Here is a 15,547-nt window from a genome sequence, read left to right on the forward strand (position 1 = left end):
CCATGCACCCCTGAAATTTTAGCATGGGGGGGTTGGGGCAGGAGGGTAGCCAGCTTAGGCTATGTAGGAAAACCTGTTTCAAGAAACAAAGCAAACAGGGAATTCAAGGAGAAAAGCTGACATCATGCCTCCACGTGGCCTGTGCTGGACAGCAGATTTTAGGTCTCCTTCAAAGGAAAAGGACTTAAAATATTCAGTGTTTGGACACCAATGCTTGTGGTCTGATGTCTGTGTCTTCCAAATTAGGATCCTCACATTCCTGGGGAGGACCGCCTTGGTGCTTTCAGGAAAAAAACCCGACAGCAGCAACAAAACCAGGACTTCGAGGTCAGGAAAGATGATGCACAGGATTAGGCAAGGAGTCCAGGTAGAACTCAGCTTGGCAGACACTGGGGGTGTAGGGATGGCTCAGTCAGTAAAGTGTCCGAAGTTCAGGTAGGAGACCAGAGTTTGCATTCTCAGAACTATATAAAACAAAACAAACAAACAAAACAAGCTAATGGCCACATCCACCAAGGGCGGGGCATTCACCTGTAACCTCAGAGGCTGCCAGCTCCAGCTTCAGAGAAAATAAAAACCCAACAGATCAAAGAAGGAGCAGGGAATAAAGCAATCAATGGAGGCCAGAGATACGGCTCAGTGGTTAGGGGCTGTCTTCTCTCCAGTGGGGGAGTGAGGAATCTGCGGTCCTGGGGGCGGGGGGGGGGGTCTAGCCGCCAGTAACTCCTGCTCCAAGGGATCTGACCCCCTCTTCTGGTCTCTGCAGGCACTGTGCACACGCGGGACACAAACATACATTCAGGCAAATGCCCACACACAAAGTAAAATGAAGATATTTTGGCAAAACAAGAGCAACAATTTCTTTCATGATCAAAAGGACACTAAAATCAGTCTTTGGCTTCCTCTCTCTTCCCTTGCCCTCCCCTCCCTTTTTTTGTTTTCAGACAAGGTCTCCGGTAGCCCTCGCTGGCCTTGAACCCCTGTCCTCCTGACTCCGCCTCGGATTAGAGGCCTCGGCCTTTACAATCTAAGTGGGAAAACGCTGAAGTACTCTCCACAATCAAGAAGATAAAGAAAGCCGCAAAGAAGGTCACGGAGTGTGGAAGAAGATAAGAAAAAGAAATACAAAGTCGAAAGACAGTGGAAGAGGAAGACTGACTAGCACCAGTACAGGCCGGCTGCAGAAAGCCAAAACAGGGTCACCAAGGGAGGTTCCGGGCTCCGATAGAGATATGCAGCCTACGCTCTAGACATCCAAGAATGAAGGTCTCAGAAACACTGTGAAAAGTTGCTGGGACTCCTACCCAGGCTCCCTGGAAGAGCAGCCACTGCTCTCAACCACTGAGCTATCCCTCCAGTCCAGAATGTCAGGGTTTTTTTTTGAGACAGTCTCATATATCATAGACTGGATTCAGGCCCATTGTATAGCCAAAGATGACTTCCCTCACCTGACCCTCCTGCTTCCACTCCCAAGTGCTGGGATTTCAGGCTTGAAAGCGTCACTCTTAGGTAACACTTTTAAAGTCTGAAGAGCGGCTGACTGCAGTCAAACTCGTTGATTCCTGGGCCCCACGCGGTGGGACCACCTCAATACAGTTACCCTCTGTCCAGGCCACTTGACTTGAGTGCTACCAGTCACAAAGATGCTCACACATAAATAAATGATTTCAACTTAAAAAAAAAATTAAGCATCACTTTAAATTCCTAGTTAGTAGACATTTATGGTAAGTATGGTCACTTAAAACATGAGTGTCTTTTGGTAAAGTAAAAGTCTACCCTTAGGATGTCAAGAATATGCATTTTCATATGCTAAGTAATTAAACACACACACACATACTTCCAACTGGGACATTGCCCAACTTGAGGCATTTTGAACTCATCTGGCAGAACCAAGTGGTACCAAGAAAAGCAGGGCTTTTCCAGAGAAAAGCTCAGACTGCGGTGCCCAAATGGCCCTGGGCATCGTGAATGAATGCCACTATTTAATGGCATAATTGTGTTTACATTATCTTGATGACTTTCATAAAAAGAAAATGGGGCTTCTAGGGAAAACCCACATCCACTGGCCCAGAAGACAAGGAGCACTTTATGCCTGAGCCGTCCGAGGAAAGCTCTCGCAGACTTCCAAACGCTCCTCTCACCCCAGCCCAGAGGAACCCATGACACAGCGGGGCAGAGGGATCGGCCTTTCTGATGACGCTGAACTGACGGACTCTCCCTCATGGGCTGAGATGGCTGCTTCAGCTGCCTAGACATGGAACTCGGCCTTCGACAAGCCACCACAGAAGAGCATGGCCTCCTGAACGGCACCCACTGTGACGTGTCCAGGTCTCCCCATTATACTCGCTGGTGACTAAGCACATCACCTCAACCCTGGTCCCAGGGTGATGACATAAAATGAAACCCTTCCTCCCATCAGGTACCCTCTTGTGGTTATGACTGAAAGAGGAAGCCAAGGCCAGGCCTCTCAGCGGCTGTGCAGGAAGCACGCTCCAGGGAAGTGAGACCAAGACCCCTCACCTTTTCCACATCCGCCTTGGTCACGTTGATGTCAGCGTCCATTTTCTCGAAGTACTGCTGTGCCCGATCGGCTTCCTTACAGTCCCGCTCAAACCTCCTCTTACTCTGCAGAGAGAGCACGGCCAAGCCTGCTGGTCACCCACCCACCCCCTCTGCCACCTCTAGAGAGACCCCCCACAGCCATTCTCCCAGGAACCCATCCCTCATGCTTCGTCATTTCCAGAAGTGACCTAAGCACTTGTCTACATTGGAGTGGCCCTGATCTATTCTCTGCACAGGAGCTACCTGCCTCTACCAGAACACGTTTTAATGAGTGTGCGTACCTGCTGCTTGCACACGAAGAGGTCAGAGGTCAACACCAACTGCCTTTCTCAATCACTCTCTACACTGTTTTAAATAAATAAATAAATAAATAAATAAATAAATAAATAAATAAGATTGCTTTTCCTTCTGATTACATGTGGTTATGTGTGCACCGGAGCGCAGTGTAGGCACCTTCAGAACCAGTGGTGTTGGATTCCCCAGGAACTGGAATGACAGGTGAGACACCCAACATGGGACACACCAGGTCCTCTGCAAAGTATCAGGTGTGCTTGTGCTCGCAGAGCTGTTATCTCTGCGCCCCGCCCACCTTTCCCCCTGAGATAGTCTCACTCTAAGCCTGGAGCTGATATGCTAGGCCGCCTGGCCGGACAGTGAGCCCCCTGAGAGCCTCCTGTCTCTGCACCCCCAGGGCTGGCATTATAGGCGTGTGCCACCGCGCCCAGCTTTTTAAGTGGTGCTGGGGATCCAAACTCGGGTCCTCATGGTCCCTCGGCACACGCTCTACCCACTGAGCCATCGCTCCAGCGCCCAGCATGTTGAGCTCAGTACTTTGCCATAACAGTTCTAGGAGCAAAGTAAGTGAAATACAAATGAGAAAAATCTAGAGAAAGAAGCCTCCTTAGAGGTCTCTGCCTGATTTTTTTTTCCCCTTTGCGAGCCAATCAAGCCAGATTCAGATAGAAGTGAGCTGGTCTGGGGAAGACACTGGTTTAGCTGCCGGCTTCCGGCTACCCACTTACCGACTCCAGCTGCTTCCAGCATGTCTCTATGTGCTGCTGTGCCTTCCGTCCATCGTGGAAATTCTGTGAAGTAGAAAACAGAGCAGGGGTCAGCACCTACCCTCCTCATACTAACGCAGGAGGAAAGACCTTCTATCAACTTAAGTAGCTTTAAAGATTTGTTTTTCATATAAGTGCGGTTTCCCTGCGTGCTCGTGTGTGTGTGTGTGTGTGTGTGTGTGTGTGTGTGTGTGCACCACGTTTATGCAGTGCCTGTGGAGGCCAGAAGAGGGCATCAGATCCCCTGGGGCTAAAGCTATAGATGATCATGAGCCACTAGGGGGATGCTGGGAACCAAATTCAGGTCCTTTGCAAGAGCTTTAACTGCTGAGCCATCTCTCCAGCCCCTTCAGTAAGCCTTTAGGCACCATCTGGGCTGGAGGTGCAGCTCAGTGGAAACCTGTCTGCCTGGTATGTGTGAGGCCCTACCAAACAAATAAACAAACATTGACCTTCTAGTCTGTGTGGTCCAAAGAAACATAAGAGTTCAGGCTGGTAATCCAGGACAAGTGTGGTTGACGCAGGAGGATTTCCAGAAGTTCAAGCCAGACCCTAAACCCAAGCGAGGTCCCCATCTCAAACAACAAAGTTTAAATGACAAACAAGTTTAGGGGAAATGAAAATAAGACGGCTTGAGGAGTTCCTTCTCAAGTTTCAGACACAGCAATATTGAATGTGAAATTGTGTGTTGCTTGCAAAAACAACAGCCATGCCTCACTGAGACAGCCCTCATACCGGGAGACGTGGCGTTGCACACCTTTGATCTCAGGCTTGGAAGGCAGAGGCAGGAGGATGCTTGAGGCCAGCCAAGGCTGCACAGTGAGACCCCATCTTAAAAGAAAAGCATACAGGGAGCCGGGCGTGATGGCACATGCCTTTAATCCCAGCACTTGGGAGGCAGAGGCAGGTGGATTTCTGAGTTCGAGGCCAGCCTGGTCTACAGAGTGAGTTCCAGGACAGCCAGGGCTGTACAGAGAAACCCTGTCTCGAAAAACCAAAAAAAAAAAAAAAAAAAAAAAGAAAAGAAAAAGAAAGAAAAGCATACAGCAATCACTGGGGTCATCTTTTGAGCACTGGTCAATTAACATGTTACATTTCACCTCCCACAAATGAAGAATTGTACTTCTTAGTTGTCCCCCTAGTCTCTCCTGACTTTATTTCTTCCTGTCCACATGAAAGGATGCTTTCAAGGTTCATCCTGTTGTGTAAGTATCTGCCCACTAATTCTTTTCTCGGGCTGAGTAAGGTTCCACTGAGAAGATGGACCACATTTCTGTAGCTGCTCCCTGGTCGGTGGATACCTGCTTTGCTCTTTGCTCAGGGCGATACAGATGTCGGAGGTACAAGCAGTGCTGTGGGCTCCCTGTGAATAGAAATCGCACCTCAAAACCTTTAAAATGGTGAATCATTACTGTGTTTTCATGAGCATATGATATGTGCATACCACAGCTCATAGGGATGCCAGAGCATAACTTGCTGGAGGCTCCCTCTTTTCAATGTGTGGGCCATCTCACTGGCTCTAGAATCTTTTAAAACAGAAAGGCCTCGTGGCAGGCATGTGACTGGTGTTAACTCCCAAGGACCCCAGAGAGCCAGGTCAGACTGAACAGAGACCGCGGGTGAGTCTGAATTTGGATGGTGTGAAGGGAAGACTCTAGAATGGAGGCTGTTGCTGGTGACGCTGCAGGTGGGAGAACTCTAAGCACCCTAATGCCAGCCCCACCCGCAGCCACCATAGATGTCCTCTGATTAGCCAAGCCACCACTGGGAGTTCAGAATCAGACATGAATGAACACAAGTCCCCGGGTCTTTGAGATAACTCAGTGGATAAAAGTGCTTGATGCCAAGACGGGTGGATACCCAGAGTTCCATCTAGGGTCCCACGGGGTAAAAGGAGAGAACCAGCGTCCCAAAGCTGCCCTCTGACCTCCAAGCATGTGCTTCCCCTGTGCACAGGTGTCCTGGGTCCTGGCCCGAAGACATCTTAGCAGGGTCCCTGAAGGCAGAAGGAGAAACCGAATCCACAGAGCTGTCCTCTGGCCTCCGATCGAACACTGTGACACACGTGCCCAATGGATAAAGTCCCTTTTTAAAGTCCAGAATGACCCCATGTTTGGCCCGAGTTTCAGAGGGAGGAAAAAAAGGGGGGGACCATGGTGGGGAGGGGGTAAATAGATCATTAGTTTTAAGGCTAGTATTTCTAGAAGATTCCAGAGTCCCGTCCCATGTGGCCTGGGGTCTGAGAGCTGAGAAGGGTTGGCATGAAACGTACACCAGAGAAGCCTCCTCATTAGGTGGGTAGTTAGAACCGGGAGAGACCACCAAGGACGTAAGCTCTAGGAAAACAAACAAACAACAAACCCGCTACAGCTACACAGAGGAAACGGCGTCTGTCTCACGCAGCATCTCAAAACTGCCATTTCCCTTGAGCATACTTCCGACAGACACTGATGGGGGCAGTAGACCTCGTCTGCGTGGCCAAAGGCCGCGGGACCTGTGCTGGGTAAAGGCTCTGCCCTCTGGGTCTGATTAGATTTGCTGCCTGAAGCTGCCCAGTCAGGGAGGCTGCCAGTTTGGCTGAGTCCCTTGGGACACCATAAACTCAGGGGTTCTCCCTTGACTTTGAGGACAAGGGGCAGGAGCAGTCTCCCACCCCCACCCCCGCCCCCATTGTCCTGGTAAATACCCTTCTGTGTGTATGTGCACCTGTGGAGACCAGAGGTCAAAGGCTAGTGGCTTTCTCTCTCTCTCTCTCTCTCTCTCTCTCTCTCTCTCTCTCTCTCTCTCTCTCTCTCTCTCTGAACCTAGAGCTCACTGGTTCTGATAGACTGGTGGGCCGGTGACCTCCTGGGGTCTGCCTACCTCTGCTTCCCCTCGCTGAGTTACAAGTGTGCACACCACACTGGGGTTTTACATGGGTGCTAGGAATTCAAACTCAGGTGGTGTTTATAAAGCAAGCAGCCCACGAAGCCATCCCCTGGGCCCCTGAATGCTTCTTCCCTTGTTAGCCAGACTGATGAGCCACTTGCTTCCTGACTGTCAAGGTAAGGAGAGATGGCAGAGCGATTAACAGGAAGTGCCAGGTCCCTAGCATCCTCCTCCGGGCTTCTGCAAAAACCCCCTTTCCTTGAGCCTCCTTTCTCAGATCTATAACTCAGCAGTCTGGGGACAACCGAGTGTAGGGGAAGGCTGGGGGAGGGGACAAGGCCAGCCTTTTGCCTGAACAAAGATACTTTATAAAGGGACAAGTTCTTGTCTTTCCGGAGGTCACTGTTCCAAGGTTTTACGAAGTTCAACTTCGAACATCCTGTTTTTTTGTTTTAAAGATTAAAGTTTCTTTTATTCTGTTACTTTAATTTTATATGTCCAAGAGTTTTGTGTGCATGGATTTTGTGCATCCTGAGCTTGCTTGATACTGAGGAGCTCAGAAGAAGGCCTGGGATCCCCTAGAGTGGAGTTATAAATAGCTGTGATCTTTCATGTGGGTGCTGGGAACCCACAAATCCAGGACCTCTGTAGATGCTCTTAACTGAGAAACCATCGCTCCAGTCCCAGCCCTTCTTCAGTTTTTGGTCTCTACAGCCTCAAAGGTCTTGTCCCTCCAGCCTTCTCTTTTTAATCTCCTAAGAGAAACAGGGCAGGGGAGAAGGGAAGACAGAGCCTCAGGCTTAGAGGGGCCGGGGCAAGGCTAAGGGAGAACCAGCTTGCTGATTATAGGGTGTGAAGAGCCCTGCAGGGGAGGATGGACCGGAAGCTGTGCACAGCTTGTAAAAAGGAAGGAGTGGAGGCCAGGAAGAGGGGGGAGGGATGTCCAGGGGGAAGAGAAAGGCGGTCAGGATGGAAATGAACACCCATCTCAAACCACACCCCACTGGGGTCTTCTATCCAGAGAACAGCTTCTACACTTCCCAGGCTGTATGTTGAAAAGGACTGAGATTCAAAGATGGAGCCAGAAGGTGGTATACAAATGGAAGCCCTAAACACACAGGCTGAGGCAGAGAGAAGGGAGGGTGAAGGCCTGCCCTGGGAACTTAGTACAGCCCTGTCTCAAGATAAAAAGCAAAGAGAGGACTGGGGATTCAGCTTCCTAGTAAAGCTTAACTGGGCTCAACTCCCCTTCGACCCCAACAGACACACACACACACACACACACACACACACACACACACAAGAATAAAATGAATAAGCAGATATGTACAATAAAAAAAGAAGAGTCAAGACTGGACAGAGGCTCAGCTCCCCTCTCAGTGCCTGCGCCTGGTGGCTCACCTGTAACTCCCGATCAGAAGGGTCCAACGCCCCCTCCTGGCCTCTGCAGCCATTGCACTCACGTGCACAGACACTCACAATTTAAAAACCATAAAAGTAGCCAGATGCGGTGGCACACCTTTAGTCCTAGGACTAGGGAGGCAGAAGCAGCTGGATTGCTGTGAGTTTCAGGCCAGCCTGGTCTACAGAGCAAGACCCTGTCTCAATAAATAAATCTTTAAAAAAAAAAAAAATCATACGTTGGGCGATTCTGAATAAAAACCCAGACAGGAAGTTCTCTGGCTGTGCGTTACATAAGTGTGTGGGAAGCGCTCACATTTGCTGTGCACCTTACATGGCTGTCTTCCACAAGGGCACCGCAGACTGCCCATCACTAACAACACCCAAACACTGAGCAGGAGGTGACAGTCCCGCCAGCCTTTCTTCTGCGGGGTGTGCCCCCCCATGGAGATCCGCACCCTCCCCCCATCCCTCTGCACATGACTGCCCTCAGGAGGAGGTCACCAGCTCCAGCTGGCTCCTTGGAGGGGAAACAGTGGTTTGAACAGTTAGAAAACTTAAACAAATAAAGCAGCTTTGCCAGATGCACTTGTTGTTTACGAACAAACAATGGCAGGGTGCTTCTTCTCTGGACAGTGAGGGTGTGTGTCAGAGAACCGTGCCCTCATGGCTCAGAATAAAGAGGGATTGTTCCCAGGACAAAGATATAAGGCTTTGCGAGCCCAGGATGAAGTCACCAGCGCTCTTCTCTCCTGTCAGAAAGGGGACAGGAAATGCCATCTCTGGGGACCCAGAGGAACGCTAGTTACTCTCCCTGTAATAAGAAGCTTTGGTCTTCTTTTTGAAACACAAGAATAGACTTTAAAAGAGAAAAAGAAAAACAAAGAAAAGAAAAAAAAGATAAATGGAAGAAAAAGAAAAGAGAAGCCAAGAGGAGTCTGAGGTCAGCTACAAAGTTCTTGTTTTCATTTTCATGTCAGGTTTTTTTTTTTTTTAAAAAAGACAGGGCAGGGCTTTTCTGTAAGCCCTGGCTGTTCTGGAACTCTGTATACCAGGTTGGCCTGGAACTCACCGATATCCACCTGCCTGAGTGCTGGGAGTAGCGGCATGCACTACGAACCCAGCTCTCAGTTCCGTTCTGAGTTGTACTTGAATCTCTACAGAAGAAACTTCCCTCAGAAGAGTGTCTGACGCACTAGATGCACTAGATAAGGCGTTTGCTGAGTGAGCCTGAAGCCCTGAGTTCAGATCCCTGGCAACACTTAGAAAGCCGAGAACGGCAGGGTGCCGCAGTAATGCTAGCACCAGGGAGGCAGGCATAGGAAGAACCCTGGGCGGGGTTCACTGGCTAGCCAGCCTGGCCAAATTGTCAAGCCCCAGATTCAGTGAGGAATCCTGTCTCGGGAAATCAGGTGATGAGTAACCTCAGGCACCACAGGTACAGGAACAGGAGAGAAAGGCCGGGGTGGGGGTGGGGGTGGGGGTATGAGAAGCCTGAATTTGGCAGTGCTCCCCAGCACTCGGGAGGCAGAGGCGGTTGGATCTCTGAGTTTGAGGCCAGCCTGGTCTACAGAGCTAGGTGGATAGCCAGGGCTACATAGCAAAACCTTGTTTCAGGGGAGAAAAAGATGGACCTTGTGTCATGAGGCTGAAATCCTGACACTTGGGAGTGGGGTGAGATAAGGTGGGCAGGGCAGGGGCTGAGGCAGGAGATTGCAAAATTAGAGGCCAACTTGGCCACCTACAAAGAGAGTCTCGGGACAATTAACAGTTCATACAAAGACAGTCTCAAAACAACATCGAACCGCAGCAGAAAACAACCAAAAGGGCATCTGGAACCTAAGGAAAAGTGAACCTCAGCTTCAAGGGACAGAGATGACGGTTCCTTCAGTGACTACTGTCCTGCAGGTGACACGTGCTCACCACTCACCCTGCAGGGGGTCGGTGTGGCCCACTCATCTAACCACCGATGTGAAATGGAACTGTTGTGGAAACAGTGGCTTCCAACGCAAAACAGGAAAATTAAAGGAACACATATCGGGCGCAGTCACCCCGCTGGAATTTTAAACACAGCTCAGTTTCCACAGATGGAAACAAAGACACGGAGACTTTAAAAGGACAAAGACAGAAGGAGCCCCCAGACAGCACGTGTGGCAGGGGCTCTCTTGTGAGCTGGGACAACATCACCCCCAACCCTGACTTCAGGTCCCCTGCTATAGTCTAGCTGGTCTTGAACCCTCTACCCCTGAGCCCCACTAGGGTTGGAAGGGCAAGTACACGCAATGAAGCTTAAACTTCTTGGTCCATGTGATGGAAATGGCTCAGTGGGCCTGGATTATCCCCAGCACCCTACAAATGTGGCGAGCCAGAGCATGCTTACCATCCTGGCTTCTGGGCCGTACGGGCAGGAGGACCAGGTGTATCTTTAGCTACATAGCGACTTCACAGCCAGTCTGGCCCTGTCTCAAAGCCAACCAGCCAGCAGGTGAAGGCTGAGGCTTGTGAAAGCTTCAAGTGCCACCAAGGGCATCGGCGATTGTTTCCTCTACAACTTCTAGTTAGTTCCTGGTGAAGAGCCAAGCTCAGTGCCCGGTGATTGGTGAGGCAGCCTCTCCAGCCGCAGAGACACATGCGTATGCCTGGCACTCCGCTCTGCACGGGTTGACAAGAACATCTGGGCTCCTCGGTCTCTATACAAACTCTGAGATTAGAGGGTTTCACTGTGATGGACCCCGGGTGGGTGGGTCCCTTCACTGTACAGACATCGTTGGTGGGGCTATCTGTCACCTCCTCAATGACCTGTGTTGGCATCAGGACCTCCCAAACCTATCACATCACATGGGCGACAGCGGGACCTGTGACCTGTAGACCGGTTGCCAAGGCAATAGGAACCATATTCCCAGCACCAACTTGGCTCACCTCCCACCTTTACCTGCATTACATCATTCCCCATATAAATAAGGAGAACACCCCTCCCTCCCTCTCTCTCCCTCTCTTCTCTTTCTTTTTCTCTCCCAATAAAACCTCTTCCAGCCGGGCGTGGTGGCGCACGCCTTTAGTCCAGCACTCGGGAGGCAGAGGCAGGCGGATTTCTGAGTTGGAGGCCAGCCTGGTCTACAGAGTGAGTTCCAGGACAGCCAGGGCTACATAGAGAAACCCTGTCTCGGGGGGGGGGGGAGGGGGGACTCTTCCACGTGGAGCTGTCTTGGCCTAGTGTGCTGTTGAGACGTGACCCGCCATTCTAACACATCAACCTGGACCTCAGATAAGTCTAGGTCTCAGTGATGCGGGGCGCAGAGATGCTTGGGAGCTGATTCCTATTGGCTAGAGAGGGTTAATCTAGTAAATGGTAAGAGGTGGACCCAAGGCCATAAACCAGTATGCAGAGAGAATACCTGCTTTAAGCTCGTCTCACTTCTGGGAACTCAGTGTGAGGTGGGGAGTGATGGGGGGAGGTGATCTCACCTCCCACACATAGGAAAAAGCTAGTCCAGGTATTGTGGGGCTAGCTTGCCATCCCCTTAGAGGCCGGAGCTCTTCAAAGCCCCCTTCAGCTACATCCTTAACTCCAGGGTAGCCTGGAGCATAGCAAACCCCTTCTCAAAACAAAAAGCTAAGGAGAGCTGACAGGAGAATTGTTTAACTAATCTAGGCCAGTCAAAACCAGTAAGCCTACAGCCAACACAATAAAAAGTACTTAAGCAATAAACAAATCGCTGAACTGTGAGCAAACCCTCAGAGTAGCTTGTTCAAGGGTCTGGCTTTGAGTCCTGGAGCTGTAAATTCATTTACCAAGGAATGACTAATTGTTAACTATCTGATTATGAAAACAATCCATTTTCCAGATCACACACGGGAAACAATTCTTCTATTAAATGTAAAGTACAGGGAGATGGCTCAGCCATCTAGTAAACCTGCTAACCTGAGTTCAAGCCCTGTAACCTACGCAAAAGAGGGATGAGAAACATTCCTCAGATCTGCACTGAGTGAGGTGTCTGTGGGGCTTTGTTCTGATCTCAACAGAACCCCAGAAAAGAGATCCTCTGGCCAGTGTTAAGGAAAGGCAGGGAAGCCTGGAGTAGAAGCAAGAGCTTTGATACGTTACAATCTGTGGCCTCATGAGTAAACTAGAAATAAAAGCATGTGTGTAGCATAGCCATGCTAGCCTCGAGGTCCAGGGTGCCTGCGTGTCACATGTCACTCCAAGGTGTATGACCCAACACACCCAAACCACCTCCTTGTGCTCCGGGCTCCAGAGCAGTAGGTACCATCCCAGATCTCCTATAGGGAAGGTTAATCTGAAGTAGCAAATGTCAGCTACTGCAATCTGAAGGAGAGGGTGTGGCGCTAACCAATCTCCCAGAGGATCAGTGTACTGAAACACCAACAGGATGCAGGACACAGGACACAGTCCTGCAAGCTTCTTGTTTTGTCTGTGATTTTACAGGACCTTGCTATATAGCTCTGGATGTCATGGAACCAGCTCTGTAGACCAGACTGGCCTCAAGCCCACAGAAATCCACCTGCCCCTGCCTCTCGAGTGCTGGGACTAACGATGTGTATCACCACTCAGGCTGTTTGGAGCCAAGATCTCTTGCAGTCCAAGCTGGCCACAAACTCACTATGTAGCTGAGGAAGATCTTGAGTCCATGATCTTCTTGCCTCTGCCTCCTAAGTATTCTCCACCACACTGGCCTTTCTTACTTTATCTTTAAATGTTGTTTTGTGTCTATGTGTGCATGTACGCATTCTGTGTGGAGGTTGGAGGACAACTTGCAAGAGTCAGTTCTCTGCTTCCAAAGTGTGAATCTTGGAGATCAAAAGAGGGTCATTGTCATCAGGCTTGAGGGCCAAGGTCTGTCCACAGAACCAACCTGTACTCTCTTACACACATTCACACATACAAACTCACTCACTCACACACACTCAAGCTCAAACACACTCACACATACACACAGGTCACAACACACATTCACACACACTCACACGCGTTCACATACACACACATACACACACTTTTTGAGGTGCTGTCTTGCTAGATAGCTGGTTCTATCCTCTAATTTGTAATCCTCCTGTCTCCACTCCCAAATGCTAGAATTAAAGGCCTGTGTTGGCACACCGAACTACTCATTCCTTCAAAATAATGGTAGCTCTAATATAGGAGAGAAGAGGTGGCTTCACAAGGCCACATATGAACAAACATCCCACAAATTTGTATTTGTTAACATTCTTTCCAGCATGCTAGGGATTTCACAATGCTTTTAAATGCCAGGCGAACCTAATGCTTCGACAAATAGAGTGAGTGGTGTCTGCAGATTCCTCCTAATAGAACCCTGACTGCCAGTCCTGCACTGGTTACTGGTGACTGACACTCCTTAAAAACAAAAGGGTGGCTCAGTGGTTAAGAGTGCTGGCTGCTCTAGCGGCAAGAGCTGGGGCTTCTGTTCCAAGGGATCCAGTACCCTCTTCTGACCGGGGGCCAGGCACACAGGCAGGCAAAATACTCTTCTACACACACACACANACACACACACACACACTCAGAGAAATTTTTTCACTTCTTTTTTTTTACTTTTTAAATTTTTATTTTATTTGTTTTATTTGTTTGTGTAGGCTAGAAGTATATGAATAGAGTAATACTCTCTATTCAGTAATTTCTCTCAGCCAATTTCAATGTCCCAAAGTTTAATTAACAGAACAGGGAAGCTGCCCTGACCTGAACTCAACACTTTGGAGACAGAGAATGTTTTGAGACAGGGTTTCTCTGTGTAGCCCTGGCTGCCTGGGAATTCACTCTATAGACCAGGCTGACCTCAAACTCAGAAATCCACTTGCCTTTACCTCCCCAGTGCTGGGACTAAAGGCATGTGCCACCATCACCTGCCTTAAAAGAAATAAATCTTAAAAAAAATTTTTTTAAGGCACATGATTTAGGAGAAGACATAATAGATTGTAAAATGATGATTAACAATAAATAAATGAGATACTCCATTTACAAGCTACCAAAGGCATATAACGGTCCTTATCTATAAGCTAAGTAGACATTAACACTAGTGTGTGTGTGTGTGTGTGTGTGTGTGTGTACATGCTGGTGTGGAACACGGTGCTCTGTATATGAGAGGCAGGACTGTAGCACCGAGCTGCACCTCTGGTCCCTTACCGGTAAACTCTAAGAAAGTACTCACCATTGGACTGCACTCCCAGTCCTGGCCACATTTATTATTTCTCAGCTATTGCCATTCCTTTCTCCCCCACCCTTCCTGCACGCTTGCCTTCTGCATGCCTGATGAAGTAGGCAAAGACATCCCTGTCCTAGAGGAGCAGACATCTTCATATAAGATAGGAAAAAAAAACAGCAAGCAATTCCACACAACACCTCACGGGGCTGTGGGGCAGGGTTAGTGGGGCGTGTGATGAGGATACACACAGGCCTGGTTCTGTTTCTGGTGCTTCTCCAACTTCCCCCCCAAATATGGATAAGCACTATGCAAAAAGAATAATGCAAGGGATTAGAGATGGCTCGAAAGATGGCTTGGCAGGCGGATCTCTTGAGTTGGGAACCAGCCTGGTCTACAAAGTGAGTTCCAAGAAAGCCAGGGCTACACAGAGAAACCCTGTTGCAAAAAAACCAAAACACTGCAAAGCAAGAAAAGGTGAAAAGGGAGAGGCATTGTAAGTGCAGTAGATGGGAAAGTCCACAGGGAGAAGGAAACACTCCTAAGGAACGGCCCGAGGTATGGCAAAAGGCTTTCTCAGGGAGGAAACCTGTACAAAGGCCCTGAGGCCAGCTAACCTAGCCTCGGACAGGACCACACAGCTGGAGGAGAGGGACGGGGAAGGGCGGGGCTCTCATGGGCTATCTTCTGACTCATTCCTGAAACAGAACCCATACTTGCTACAAAGGTGAGCGCAGTTTCTGTTTGGGGAACCAGCTAAAATGCTAAACCCTGTGTGCAGAGAAGGGTCAGTGGCGAGAACTGGGAGCCCTAAACAGGAAGAGAAACCTTTGCAAAGATCAAGGCAAGGTCAAAAGCAGGACAGCAGGCCTGGGCTGGCTGCAGATTCTGTGTACACATTTTATCTTTATAGTAGGTGGTAATGTTTTCCTCTGAGCCCCAGGGTTCTGTCTCACTGCTTCCTAGCTGTTTCACAAATTAAAATGCCTTGTTGGTCGTGGTGGCAAAACCCTTAATCCCAGCCCTACAGGAGATAGAGGCAGTCAAATCTCTGAGTTCAAGGCCAGCAAGGGTCTACAGATCCAGCTTCAGGACAGCCTGGGATAACCAGTGAAACCCTATAAAACAATAAACAAACAAACAAAACAACAAAACACTGTCCTTAATGGTTGGTCCAGCAGAGAATGTTGTCAGCCTTAGGTCTCCAACCTTGAAGCTGTAGACGGCTGCTTGGCTCTGCTAATTCAATGTTGTGGGAAGCCTAACTAACAGGAAGGTTTTAGAACCTCCACTGGCAAGACACAGCTAAAATGAGATGGCTCAGCAGGTAAAGAAATAAACTCCTGCTGGGCGTGGTGGCGCACACCCTTAATCCCAGCAATCAGGAGGCAGAGGCAGGCGGATTTCTGAGTTTGAGGCCAGCCTGGTCTACAGAGTGAGTTCTAGGACAGCCAGGGCTATACAGAGAAACCCTGTCTC

General features: G+C 49.4%; 1 protein-coding gene and 1 non-coding gene across 13 annotated transcripts in view; both read right to left on the minus strand.

Moving 5' to 3' along the window:
• The window catches only part of Fnbp1 (formin binding protein 1), a 116,206-nt gene that overhangs the window by 53,239 nt on the left and 47,420 nt on the right, over positions 1–15,547 (minus strand). For all 12 annotated transcript variants that reach the window (XM_029536097.1, XM_021192117.2, XM_021192116.2 and 9 more), the window contains exons 5-6: positions 3,585–3,647; positions 2,521–2,625 (exon numbers count right to left, since the gene is read on the minus strand). In XM_029536097.1, the coding sequence (XP_029391957.1) occupies positions 2,521–2,625; positions 3,585–3,647 (168 nt within the window). The remainder of the gene's footprint in view (positions 1–2,520; positions 2,626–3,584; positions 3,648–15,547) is intronic.
• On the minus strand, positions 13,498–13,628 carry LOC115063691. The gene has a single exon (XR_003843574.1). It is a non-coding gene; the product is annotated as a small nucleolar RNA SNORA36 family (small nucleolar RNA).

Source organism: Mus pahari, chromosome 3 (genome assembly GCF_900095145.1).
Source record: "Mus pahari chromosome 3, PAHARI_EIJ_v1.1, whole genome shotgun sequence".
Classification (NCBI taxonomy): domain Eukaryota; kingdom Metazoa; phylum Chordata; class Mammalia; order Rodentia; family Muridae; genus Mus; species Mus pahari.